We start from the raw sequence: 14,020 nt of genomic DNA on the forward strand, positions 1-14,020 counted from the left end.
TTTCAATTGATGAAACAAGTTTATGGCGATGATTGCCTATCCCGTAACAGAGTGTTTTCAACGTTTTCAAAGTGGTTGTGAGGAAATGACGATCATTTTTTGGGCCAATGAAAATCCGTGATTACCGGAAATTTCATCGAAACTGTGCGTGAATTCATCAAAAATCAGCCGAAATTATCAGTGAAATTCATAGAAATGGAATTGAACATGTCCAAAACTTCGATTTATCGCATTTTGACCGAACATTTGGGCTTACGAAAGGTGTATACACGGTTTGTTCCGCACAAATTGACTGACGACCAAAAATTGCTCTGAATCCAACGTTCGAAGGACATCATTGTGACCGATTATTTGACCAAAAATCACATTTTAACCATTAACCACTCACCGTATTCACCTGATATGGCACCGTGCGACTTCTTCCTTTTCGGAAAAATGGATTTGCCCATGAAAGGAAAGCGTTATGCAGACGTAGAGGCCATTCAAAAGGCTTGCACTGGTATACTGGCGGCCATACCGGCCAACGAGCTAAACGCTTGTTCGCCATGCTTTTGGACCGTGCAAAAAGCTGTATTGAAGCAGAAGGAGACTATTTTGAATAAAATAAATTGATTTTGCCGAAAAAAATATTTGTTTTGTTTTTTTTTTTTGTTTTAAGTGCTGTTTACTTTGGAAGGCACCTTGTATATCTTTCCATGAGTATTTATCTTTCCATTGATGAAATGGTAAACCTTACTGAATATCAAAAGAGCGGGAAAAATATGGCGTCGTTTGCTGTCCCTATCACTCTACTTTTGTAGCACCTCTATTGAAAAACCCGTGAATTAATGGAAAATGGTTCATTCCACTTCTTCATGTAGGTCCTTTCCGCTTTTTTCTTGATGATGATAACATCGCCTCGACAATCTCTAAACTCTCTACAACAAGTTTGCATTCATTATAAATTGCACTGGCCACGCAGAAATTGCAAGAAGGCCTTCTATATTTTTAACTTTTATGGTGGCATTGAAGAACCAAGTTTTTTTTTTATTGAGTGACTTAAGGTTTTTTGAACGAAGGTTGAGTTTTTTTAACTTATTTCAAAGTGTGTGTCAATCCGGAAAGAATTTTCGCAAAGGGCTTGACAACATCGATAATGTCAGACCACCTTCTAATAGAAAGACAACGAAGTGAATTGGGTATTTTGGATATCGGTATTTGCCAGCGTTGTGTGCTTGAAGACAGCAGCCGGCCAAGTTTAATACGAAAAACGGGCCGCTTCGAGAACTCCAGGGCCGGAGAAAAACACAATGCTTAACCTTTGATTTTAGTATTAGAATTTTATATTTTCGTTAATTTTTAATTTAAATGTACTCTAATATTGTAATTTTTTTTAAACAACACTCGTTACTGTTATTATATTTATAATGTACATAAGCTTGCTAACCAAATATAAAGCTCAGCTATATATTTTGAGAGCCCATGTATCATTTGTTAAAAGCTGTACTAATAGCTCAGGCGCAAACCATTTTTGTTTTTAATTCGTTGGCTTTCAAACTATAACATGTTGAGCACTTGAATGGGGTTGTAATTTGAATGAAATAATCGACATTTGCGTATACAAATTAAATTATGAACAAAAATCAGTAAATTTGCTTTAGTTAAAGCAAGTGATAAATCAAGTTTAAACAAGTTAAAACCTCTTCGGTAGCTGTTCAAATTTGTAACGAAATCACTTGTACTCAGATTACATATGTACATATGTATATGTATATTATAGTATATATGTGTATTCCACTTAACTGCATATTCGCTTAGGTGCATTTTACACTTGCATGAACATTTTCATCAAAATATATTTCGTAACATTGGTTGAAAATTTGTAAATGTACTTATTCAGGGTTTATGAGTTTCATCGAGCAAAAATCAGCTTATTTTCTATAATTTTTGTTTCATATAAAAGTTTAAATATTTTATTCAAACTGTTTATTTTTCTAAGCACTCATATTTTACAAAGACTACTAGAGGACCCGCCTACGTTTTACTGTGGCTGATACATAGGTAGTACTACTAATACCATCTATATGATTTCTATTAGTTAGATTATAAGTATTAGTTAAGGAATAATCGCATTTTTGATGAAGCAACAAAAATGAATCAAAAAGCATTTCGTGCGTTAAGAAAGAATTGGTTTTTGGGGTAAAAATACTATTGAATTTGGGCTGTGCATCAGTGAAATCAATCGAGTCCAGCCGATTGTCAGCCTGGTGGACTGCATATTAAGAAACGGTTCTCAAGCGTGGAAAGACAAAAAAATCGGCTGGCAAGATTATGGCATCAGTCTTTTGGGATGCCCGTGGTATATTATTCATCGAATGATAAATGAGCCAGTTTTAATTCATTGCATTGTGTATTTGATTGCAGTTCTATTCTACCATTCCCAATATTTAGCAATTTTACTATTTTTCAGGAAGGATCAGTTGATCCCGTTTAAATATTGTATTGCTCTGTGCAATGCTTCGAAAAAATTTCTGTATATCTCAAATTTTTTATCAACACTTCAGTAATGCCGCTATTTTTTTATGCCAGACCTTTTGCAATTTTAAATTGCCTGTCAAGATACCCCCTCCAATAGTTAGCAGGTATGAAAAAAATGTTATAGCTACCCATAGATTTTAAGGTTTGAATATTGGATACTGCGATGGTAGCGCCATCTATCGGTCAAACATTCCAAAATTAACAATTGATTAAAATGAAAAAATTATTTAAAAAACATTTTCCAGTGGACTAAATTGTAAATCTAAACCATTCACGAATCTCCTTGAACATACACACAAAATTTCATCAAAATCGGTCCATCCGTTTAGGAGCAGTTCAAATGCAAACACACAGTCAGAAGATTTATATATATAAAGATTGTGAAATTTTCATAGGAGAATATTCAAAACTCGACCATTACGACGTCACTTGCGGCAGTCCTTCCTCCAGAAAACGGTGGCTCCGTCTTGGCAATAGAACTTCCTACAGCATCATTTGAATTAAAAGCAAAAATACATACATTTATTTAATTTTTTTTTATTATATTTTAACTAAAACCACAAGCTAGGTATTGGACGAAGGATAAAATAAATAAGTGAAAACTGTCTTTTTGGCGGACATTTTTCTAAATATCAAGTTTTCCATTAAGAGTGATATTATACTCGTATCTTTCAAAAACAAAAACAAAACACACACCTATTATAATATTAAGAAAATTTAAATGTTTTTTTTTTATTTAATAGCACGTTATTGACTTCTAAAGCTTGAATAAAGTCTAGTTTATTTCTAAAGACCAATGGCATCAAATAACCCCACAAGAAGTAGTCTAATGGTGTTAACTCACAATTTCGTGGAGGCCATTCAATGTCGCAATTTCTAGAAATAATCGAATCTCCAAACTTTTCTCATAATGATTCGGTTGGAGCTCCATCTTGTTGGAACCAAATGGTGTCAAGATAAACTTCTTCCAATTGCGGCTATAAAAAATTGGTTATCAACGCTCTATACTCTTTCGTTTTCCATTGTCAACTGCTTTATTTGGAAAGAGTACGCATCGATGATTCCACCAGTCCAAATGCCACATCAAACTATGAATTTAGGTGCATGTAATTATTGTTCATGAATAATTTGTGGATTTTCTTCCCACCAGAATCGACAATTTTGTTTATTTACCGCACCACTCAGATGAGAGTGAGCCTCATCGGAGAAGATAATTTTCTTAAAAAAAAAATCGTTTTCATTTTCAAGTTACTCCAAAGCAAAATCAGCTAATTCACGACGTTTACGGTGTCAATTACTCAGTTCTTGAGTGAGAACAATTTATATGGATGCAAGCCCAAGTCCCTTCTCAAAAACCAGAAGGTTGTGGTTTGAGACAGTCGCATTGCTCAACACTTGCCTAAACGGCAGCAATATTTTTATTACTTCGAGCAGTTATTTGTCTTATTGTCAAGTAAAAATGGCCGAAGCGACACTTAGAAATCATATCATCCCTATTGGCAAACTCGATAGTTGTAATGGAACAATCAACACTTCGTTCAAGACCTTGTAAATTAATTAATTATCTCGAAATTTCATTTAGATCGTTTGAATAATTCGCCAGAAATCTTGACAACCGACTTGAAAACACAGTTTGGAGAAAAATGTATGTAAAGTGTTAAGTGACTATAAAACTGAACTCGATTGCATAAATTTTCAATAGAAAAATAATAATTTTTTTATGTCGTGAAACCCATATAACCATAACCCATTAAGTTTCGAATAGAACCTGCTGCTATCGTCTCGGCAGGTTTGAGTATATACAACTTCCAGTCCCTTACTTTGTTCTTAAGTAGATATTTATCATACTGTGTATATAACTTACATATATATGTATAATGATACATATTAATCTATGGCACAGCAGCTAAAGTCGATATAAAACTTTATTTTCCTTTATTAAATATTTATTTTCTTTTACTATTTTGTGTGGGCAGTAAAGTATTTTGGTCACTGATAATGTTTTGAACTTTGATATTTTCTTATCCCTTTTGGGATTAAAAGCAAAATTCTTCAATCATCAAACATTAACATTTTAAATATTTTTATTATAAGAGCTTAAGGTTCTACGTCCAAGCTGGACGTTGTCCTTAACTAAAATAAAATTCGTATGTCGATAGTGCTGGGAACACAATCCCTAAAATAATATAAGCATTTCAGTGTTTTACGTACTGAAACCGCAATATCAAGAACGTTTAGATATTTTCCTTTCTTCCATTTCTCTGCTTATTTTATCACCTTCTTTCATTATTATATTATATTAGCGCTTTGAGATCTTTAGAATGTGCTATCAGTTTATGCCACCCGTGTTTCATATTATCAGTTCATAGAAACATAAATATAAAAGCCAATAAGTGTGTCGATAAGTGGCAGAAATTCGAGTGTTGTATAAAACGTCATTACCGGTTCAAATAAAAGTATATCTCTAAAAAAGGGGATTTTTGAAACTTGTTTGTGAAAAAAATTCCTTATCGGACCAACATCAACTGACTTTAAACTGCAATTATTAAAAGCATGTCATTAATCTTAATGATGCAGGTAACTTGAAATGTTTTTTCTTAAGTACAGAAACAGCTTTTTTTTATTTATATAAGAATTACTTTATTTAACAAAAATATTTACATATACAAACAAACATAAACAAAACATTCTTAACAGATAAGAAATATACTAATCCGCACCATTAGGACTCATTACAACTCAGTGTGTTTTTCTGTCCAGTCTTCTTTGATCATGTCGGCACCCTTCTCGCCAATCATAATTATAGCCGCATTCGTATTAGCGGCCACGATGTCTGGCATAATACTGGCGTCGACCACGCGCAAACCCTTAGCACCATGCACACGGAGGCGCCAGTCCACCACCGCTGTGGCATCTCCCTCAGCACCCATTTTTGCCGTGCCCACGGGATGGTAGACTGTTGTGGTCATGTGATTAATATAGCAACGCCAATATTCATCCGATTGGTAGACGAAATTGTTGCAAGCATCCAAATCGATTTTATGTAGCGCAGCTTCGCGCTTCTTGAAAGCTTCCGTCTCTGGTAGTTTGGAGTAGATGTTCAATGCGCGTATATATGTATGGACGTCGCGCTCATCGGACATGTAATTTGGATAGATTTTCGGTTTGTCCAAGTAGTCGGCACTGCGCAGTTCCAGATGACCCACTGAGTAAGGTTTCAAGTGCAACAAATATGTGATGTAGGTGTTGGTGAATTCATTAGCTGCAAGTATAGACTTCGCTACGCGCTCATTGAATCCTGTCGCAGCTACATAACCTTTAAGTTCCGGACTTTGCATTAAACTGAAGAAGTTTGTGGTTTGAATATCTGGGTTGGGACCATGCAATGAAGTAGTGTTAATGAAACCGGTCAGCGCTGTGGCTTCATGATGCAGCAGCTTGCTGTAACGCCCCATCAATAAATTGTACATGGCGTCGACGAGCTCTTCATCAGTTGGCTTGCGTGCAACGGACTTGTCAATTTGGAAAACTACCGGCAAACTGGCGTGATCCTTAAGATTTTGACCTACCGGCAGATCCAAAAGTACCCGTATGCCTAATTTCTTCAAGTGCTCTTCGGGTCCAACACCTGTAAGAAATACCAATGAAGTTTTTATACTTCCAATTTGCTGCCGTTATTATATTTTAGGATTTACCTGAAAGCATTAGTATTTGTGGTGTGCCGATCGAGCCAGCAGACAGCACCACTTCCTTCTTAGCCTTTGCGACATGCTCTGTCGTTCCGTTTAGGACAAAAGTTACGCCGGTTGCACGCAAATGTTCATCAAAGTTGACGCGTTTAACATGCGCATACCGCACGACATGTAGATTTTTACGATCTTTCGGTAAATGTGAATGTGCCGTCGTTATGCGACGTCCGCCATCTTGTGTGCCCAAAATATCAATCTGACCCACCCAAGAGCCCTCGGTAAAAGCCGGCGCACTGCCGTAACCCATTTCCGCCATGCCATCACGTATCGTACTACGGAACTCGTTGTCCGACACATAACGGTTCAAGCCCATGGGTCCACCTTTACCGAAATCACCCTCTTTGAAGTCAGCGCTGGTTGAACGTAAGTCTTCCGCTTTACTGAAATATGGCAACACATCATCATAGCCCCAAGTTGGATTGCCACGATTGCGCCAGTCGTCGAAATCAGCGCGTGTGCCTCGCGCATAAATCATCGCATTCATGCCGTTCGTGCCGCCAAGCATCTTTCCACGCGGCCAATGACATTTGCCGCCCTCCATCGCCATGCAGGACTTGCCATTCGGTTCCGCATGATACTGCCAATCCCAGTTCGTGAACTGCGTGGTAATATGCCAGCCAACAAACTGTAATCAAAAACAAATAAGTATAATATCTATGTAAGCCGGGGTTGAGACCATTTTAATATTAACATTGCAAATTACCTCCGTTTCAATGGGAGGATCGCCACCCGCCTCTAGCAAAAGCACCTTCCAGTTAGGGTTTTCACTAAGTCTGCCGGCAACAACCGCGCCTGCGGAGCCAGAGCCCACCACAATGAAGTCATAATCATCAAGACCTGCAATGAAGGGCGTATACTGTAATAAGTAGTCGAAAGTTCACAGGTATTTCATTGAGCTTATGTCTTAAATGACTTTCAAGTTCAGCGCAGAGGTTATCATTTGTTTTTGTTACAGTATTTTCAATAATAAATTATTTTGCTGTTTACTTGTGCAACTATTGTCGGTCTTTATCTCAGCTAATTAAGATTTTAGTTAGTATAAAAAGTAAGATTGCTTCTACTTTCTTATCTATACAAGGTGTACATAACATTGCAAATAAAAATTGCAACCATTCAAACAAAGTAGGCCACATATTTATATGTAAATACTTATTATTTTGTTGGAGAGTCCGAATCAACATAAATACAAATATCTCCTTCTCGGGGTTCGGGATACCCCACATGTCGTTCAGCACTAAATCTTAAAAGAATTTGAAGAAGAAAGTAAGTAAGGTATGATAGTCTAAAGTCTCCTAGATGTCTTTACACACCTAGACGTCTTTAGACTATCATTAGTCTAAAATTTCAAGAATTTGTATTATCAATATTGCTGAAATTCATCATAGTCTGATAAAATCTCAATCTGATTTGTTATGGAAAAGTATTTTTAAATAATATAGTCTTATCTTCATTCAGTATCATAGGCACAATTCTTAGATTGTACCCATAACAGAATAACTTGAGAGTGAGCAAAAATTATATAAAAATTCTATAAAAATCCATAATTGTGTTCAATATTCATATAGTGGATTGTTTTTCAGAGAGAGTTGGTTCCGTATATGGAGATGGGTCCATACATCTGACTAATTTCCAAATTGTAAACTGTCTTGTTGGTAATGAATGATGGAAAAAAGCACACAAGTCATTTCATCTTTGCAGATACATTTGCTATTATAATACTTTCAAGTATTTATTCTTCATCACTTATTATTATAAATTTACTAGAGAACCCGTCCACGCTTTACTGTGGCTGACACATAGATAATACTACTACTACCATCTATATGATTTCTATTAGTTGGATTATAACTATTAGTTAATGAGACATAGCATTTTTGTGAAGCAACTTGCGTTAGTTTACAAAAAAAATGGATCATAAAGCATTTCGTGTGTTAATAAAGCATTGCTTTTTGAGGGTAAATACTGTTGAATCTAAGCTTAGGGAAATCTGCCGCTGAAAGGAGATTTGCTAAGTTGGAAACAGGCAAAATGAGCACCGAGGACAATGACGCCCTAAAGAGGCAAAAGCTCTATGCAAAGTGGGCGTCTCGCAAGTTCATAATCAAACAAAAACAACGAATAACTGATTCTGAGAAGTGTTTGAGTGCTCTTTAATAATACTAATTAAACCGAATTTTTCCATCGGTGTGTGACAATAGAAACACGGCTCCATCATTTCACACTGTAGTCCAATTGGCAGGCATTATAGTGGACTGCGTATGATGAACCGGTCTTCAAGCGTGGCAAGACGAAAATGTTGGCTGGTTAGGTTAAGACATCAGTCTTTTGAAATGCATGTGGTATAATATTCACTGAGCCAGTTATAATCCATTGCACTGTGTATTTGGTTGCAGTTCTTTTCTACGATTCCAAATATTTAGCAATTGTATTATTTTTGAGGAAGAATCAGTTTGAAATTGTACGCATATACTTCATGTGTTCCGTTTAAATATTTCCCGTTGGAGAGCTCGGATAATAAACGCGTCCGATCGCTGTTAAATTCGAAGTGCTATAGGAAGAACTGCGGCCTCCGACGCGTTATTCATAGGCATGCTCAAAAAAGTGATAAATCAATAACTAAATACGCCAGAGACACTAAATTTTACCACCGAAATGGTATGAGAGAGTTTTATGACAGCCGGTGTGAAAATTGGACTTTTTAGTGAAATCCCATATCTCTCGACCCGACCAACCGATTTCGACAAAATTTAGTACGTGGCATTCTTCTTACATTCTTATATCACGTGAAAATCGACGACATCGGACAACAACCACGCCTACTTCCCATATAGCATAATTTTAAATTCCACTAGATTCGTTCTGTTTCCAGTACACAAATCAATAAGCAATTATTATAACAGGATACAACTTTGCACGAATAATGTCTTTAGTGTGTGCCACCTTTGACCAAAAACAGTTTAAATTCAATAAAAAACTGTTTAAGTCCCTAGGTACTGAATCTTAAGACCCCGGTACCTACAGTTGACTTTTGATTGAAAATGTCGGTCATTGTGTGTATATGTATATATAACTGAAATTTTAATTCTTGCAAGTTGCAAGAGTATAAAATGTTCGGTTGCACCCGAGCTTATCCCTTCTACATTTGTTTTAGATAAGGTAATTTATTTATTGCCCTTCTTTTGACTTAATATTGAAAATAAAAGAAATTTTTAAAATGACCAGATTTATGTTCGTTGAAATCTCTAAAAAATGTAAATATTTTTTTCAGAAAAAAGAAATTTTTCTTAGAAAATGTAAAAAAAGCCCTACCCTTCTCTGTTATTAAAGAAATTTTTCTTAGAAAATGTAAAAAAAGCCCTACCCTTCTCTGTTATTTATTGATAACTACTTTCAACATATTTGTATGTATATTGAATATTCGCACCTACAACAATTTCTCCATCCTTTTTAATCTGCCAATGTTTTGCGTAAAGCCTTTCGCCCACTGACTTATCTTGCACACTGTATGCGATTTATAGCTGGGCTTACTTTGCTGGCATTGATTACAAGCTGTCAATATTATCACACATAGTTGAGCATATATAACTATGCATTATATACAAGTATAAATAAATTAATATGCAAATAAGTATATTGCGTTTCCTCATAGGAGAATATTTACAATGGAAAGTATTGAAAAACAAGCCGTAATGACGCATTTTTTTGCAATATATTAGCAAACTACGTGCCATAATGCAAACACATTTAAAGAAAGTTTTTATAAGAAAAGTAGTTAGTTGGTATATTTATATTTACTAAAACAAGAAAGAAGCAAGTATAATACCCTTTAGAAATAAAGCACTTGATTTCGACCGTTCAGACAAACAATATAGCTAAATTGCCTCAGCTCGCTTTTACAGGATCCCCGACGTTTACTTGTGGATCATACCCTGAACAGGGTATAAAAACCGATAAACTTTGACGTTACAAGATCTCATATTGAAGACTAAGTACATCAGTACAGTATGTATTCCTAAAGGCTTTCGGAGAAGTTACTTTTGTGCGAATTAATTCGTTTACGTTTTCAGAAATTCTTATTCATAGAATTTTTTAATGCTCATTTTTTTGTTGGTTTCTTTATAGGCTTTTCTACTCCAAACTATTTAATACCAAATTTGTAGCACAATTTTAGCCGAACTATTCGTAGCTAGAATTGTTTTGTTTTTCTCTTTCGTCGAAACTATTTATAATGTATCTCTAATATTAGCTCTGAATCCATTAACTTTACTCTTAAGTGGTTTTTACTTATTTGCTTTAGTGGAAAAATGCCTTTTTTAGGCTCTCCATTTCCACCAGCTTTTCTTTTTTTCGAAATCAAATAATTTGGTACAAATTTCTTTCTTTCTGTCTTTTTATTAATAGTGTGCTTTCTACTTAAGGCCTCTAAGTGATCTCTATCTTCTGCTTTGGGGGGAATCTAATACAGAACTTAGTCACTTCAATTAACTCAAAATGAAAGCTTTTGACCATGCCTTCACAATTTCGTAGCATCTAAACCAATTTTATTCATGTTTATGTTCTTATAACATTTGCTTGATCACAAGTATTTACACGAAGCGTTGTAAATGTCTTCCCTAAAATCTCAAGGATATTTGCGAACTTTTCAGTAATTATGAGTTCATGTGTTACACTAACAACCGGTTCTCCTTTTCGTCGCACAAGTTTGCGAATTTTTTTGTTCTCACAAGTGCTCTACTCGTACCACTCTTCAACTCCTTTAAGCTATTTGTGCACTTTTTCAAACTTTACCTGACCGAAATATTCAGTTTTTAAAGCAGCTACTCACCTTCTCTCTCAATGCGCGCGCCATAATCCTCTGGCCATCGATTGTGATCACTTAATCCACAAAATTTCGCTATCAAAGTTTGTAACAGCAAAGTCATTAGGGTATTCGCAGGTCCTGCCGACCGCGCAGCACATTCTGTGCTCAGGAACTCCATTGCTAAACCGTGTGACCACTAACCCGGCTGTTTTGCGACTAACTGTTAGAAGGTGGCGGACTTAAGTCGCAGTATTTTTTGCATTAGGCGTTTAGGATGCCGCGTGAAGTACATAACGATGAAATAGCTAAATGAAAAATTTGCATTTTTATACACTTGCAACCAGTTACTACAGAGTATTATCGTTTTGTTCACCTAACGGTTGTATTTATCACCTAAAACTAAGCGAGATAGATATAGGGTTATAAATATATACATAAATGATCAGAATGACGAGAAAAGTTGACTATCTGTCTGTCGAGTTCGTAGATGGGCGTAATCGGACCACTGCCACGCCCACAAATCACCATTAACCGAAAACCTATAAGGTGTCATAACTAAGAACTAAATTAAGATATAAAATTTTAATTCGGCATAGGGCATCACAGTAGCAAGGGCACCTGTGGGTAAAAAATTTTATAAGATGGGCGTGACCACGCCTACTTGCCATATAACACAATTTAAAATTCCATTTGATTTATTCACTTTCCAGTACACAAATCAATAAGTTATTAATATAACAGAAATAAAATTTGACAGTAATAATTCCCTTAAAGTATAGCACCTTTTGACCAAACATTTTCCAAATCCAACCAAAACTGTTCAAGACCCTAGATTCCGAATATGTGGACCCCAGTATCTATATTTAAGTTTTGACCGAAAATATCGGTCAATGTGTGAAATATAGAATATAAATTCAGGGATAATCCTTCTCTAACAATGCTATGTCTGCATGTTAAAAATTGGTCCAATCGGGCCAATATTTCCCTGAGCGTCCATAATATAAAGTTTTTGAACTTCCAGGTGACTTTATGCGATATATCAGGCAACATTCGAATTATCTTAATGAAATTGGGAGAGCGTGTTTTAATCATGACAGTTTATCTTTGTGCCTAAAATACATAGATTTGAGAGAAAACTTGACCCAACCCGCTTATGACCTCTACCATATTGTATGTGAGGTACTTTCGTTGTTGTAAGAAATCTTATGCCGAATTTGTCGACCAGTGTATGGGTTATATAGAGTATACAAGTATGTACATATATATAAAATTTCTTAGGTTCCGATCCTCTGTGTGACGTTTTATATACATCTTAAGGTATTTCTATGCTTTAATTCTTGCAAGTTGCAAGAGTATAAAATGTTTCGTTCCATCCGAACGTAGCCCTTTCTTACTTGTTATAAATAGTACACACCCCTCTATCGCTAAGCAACGTCAGCGCATCCATGTAGTACATGCTAACTTTTGTTTTGAATTTTTTGTTCTCAAAAGTGAGAACTATTAAGTGATTAAATGCTCTGTTGCTTTACCACACCGGTAGCTGTAGTACCACGAGTGTTTGATAATGCGCTCTCAAGCATGTATAGATACACCTATTATAGACATTATTGCATACATGTACATATATAAGTATGTATTTATGTTATGATTTTACACTTGACATCTCAGGTAAACATTTACGAGCACACATTTGATAGTACGAGTGCTGATAAGTGGTGCTCATGGGCAACTTTTGTTTTCATTTTTCATATATAGTATGTATGCATGTATGCATTCCTGTAGGAATCATGAAATGTTTTAATATTTATATTTGTTTAAGTTATTATGAAGGGGGAAAGAAGTAATCACCCACATGATATTGGCACCACAGCTACTTCGGTTAAAAAAAAATTATATGTAGGCTTTTAAATTGAGCTGTTATCGAATAAAAGTTGGAGAAAATTTTTTATATTTTTTTATTGTTACCAGTACCTTTTAAATGTTTAAAACAAAGAAGTTACTCAGTTTTGAATTTTTTCATGATAATGCGATCTTCTTCGAATTTAAAAGCATTGAAAGGAGTGTTTAAAAAAATGCCAAGTGATATAAACTTATGTAGGTAGGTAGCTAGAGGTGACCCATTGTGATACCACCGAGATTAATATTCCCTCACTCTATTGCCTCTTCGCTGAACCGCTTCTGTTGAAGTACATAAGTACAGGAAGTATAGTTTTTGCCTATAAAATATTGTCCAGAAACCCTTTAATTTCAACTTTTTTTCCAGCAAACCAACAGATTGATGCTTTCTCATATATATTAATACTGAAATCGTTCCCAAATTCGTTGTTTTGGAAGAGAGGATTTCTCGTTTGAGGAGAAATAACTGCCGAAAGTTCAAATAGAACTACAACTACGCTTCAAACTAGTTATGACAGATTCCAATCGAAAATCAATTTTACGACTATCATGAGATATCTTATAGGCTACAAAAAATTTAGACTTGCTCGACTTTTTGACTACTCTCCATTTTTCAACAGATTGGTTCCATAGGTAGTAGCATATCCATGGTTAGTAGTTCAACTAATTAGCACATTGTTGTTTATAATAAATAAATTTTTATTAAATTAATTTACCTTTTTGGAAACATAAGGTTCTCTCCATTACGGCCTAAAACTCTCTAAATGCTTCGCCGCTCAACGATTGTCAGTAAAGCTCTCGAGCTTACTTTCAACTCGTGGTAATATCCAACAACGGATATTTGTTAATTAATATTATGATTTCCTTCTCGAATATAAAAATATGAGGTTTTTTTGAAGTATGAAGACACTCGTTTTCTTTTTTCCAATTTTTTCCTGTGGGGAATGAATGATATTGCTTATCTACGGAAACATATGTCTACATGCGTATATGAAAATGATAGTTAATTCATGCTAAGCGATCATAAGCGGCGCTATCTCAATAAGATCGATATAAT

At 35.3% G+C, this 14,020-nt stretch overlaps 2 protein-coding genes across 3 annotated transcripts in view; one reads left to right on the forward strand and one right to left on the reverse strand.

The window, feature by feature from the left end:
* The window catches only part of LOC105233463 (flotillin-2), a 351,794-nt gene that overhangs the window by 224,774 nt on the left and 113,000 nt on the right, over window positions 1-14,020 (forward strand). The window lies entirely within an intron of this gene.
* Window positions 5,132-11,307, reverse strand: LOC105229646 (glucose dehydrogenase [FAD, quinone]). Its single transcript, XM_049455685.1, has 4 exons — window positions 11,092-11,307; window positions 6,970-7,103; window positions 6,213-6,891; window positions 5,132-6,145 (listed from the first exon to the last, which is right to left on the reverse strand). The coding sequence occupies exons 1-4, from the start codon at window positions 11,243-11,245 to the stop codon at window positions 5,250-5,252; spliced, it is 1,863 nt and encodes a 620-aa protein (XP_049311642.1). The 5' UTR covers window positions 11,246-11,307; the 3' UTR covers window positions 5,132-5,249.

This window comes from Bactrocera dorsalis, chromosome 4 (assembly GCF_023373825.1).
Source record: "Bactrocera dorsalis isolate Fly_Bdor chromosome 4, ASM2337382v1, whole genome shotgun sequence".
NCBI classification, from domain to species: domain Eukaryota; kingdom Metazoa; phylum Arthropoda; class Insecta; order Diptera; family Tephritidae; genus Bactrocera; species Bactrocera dorsalis.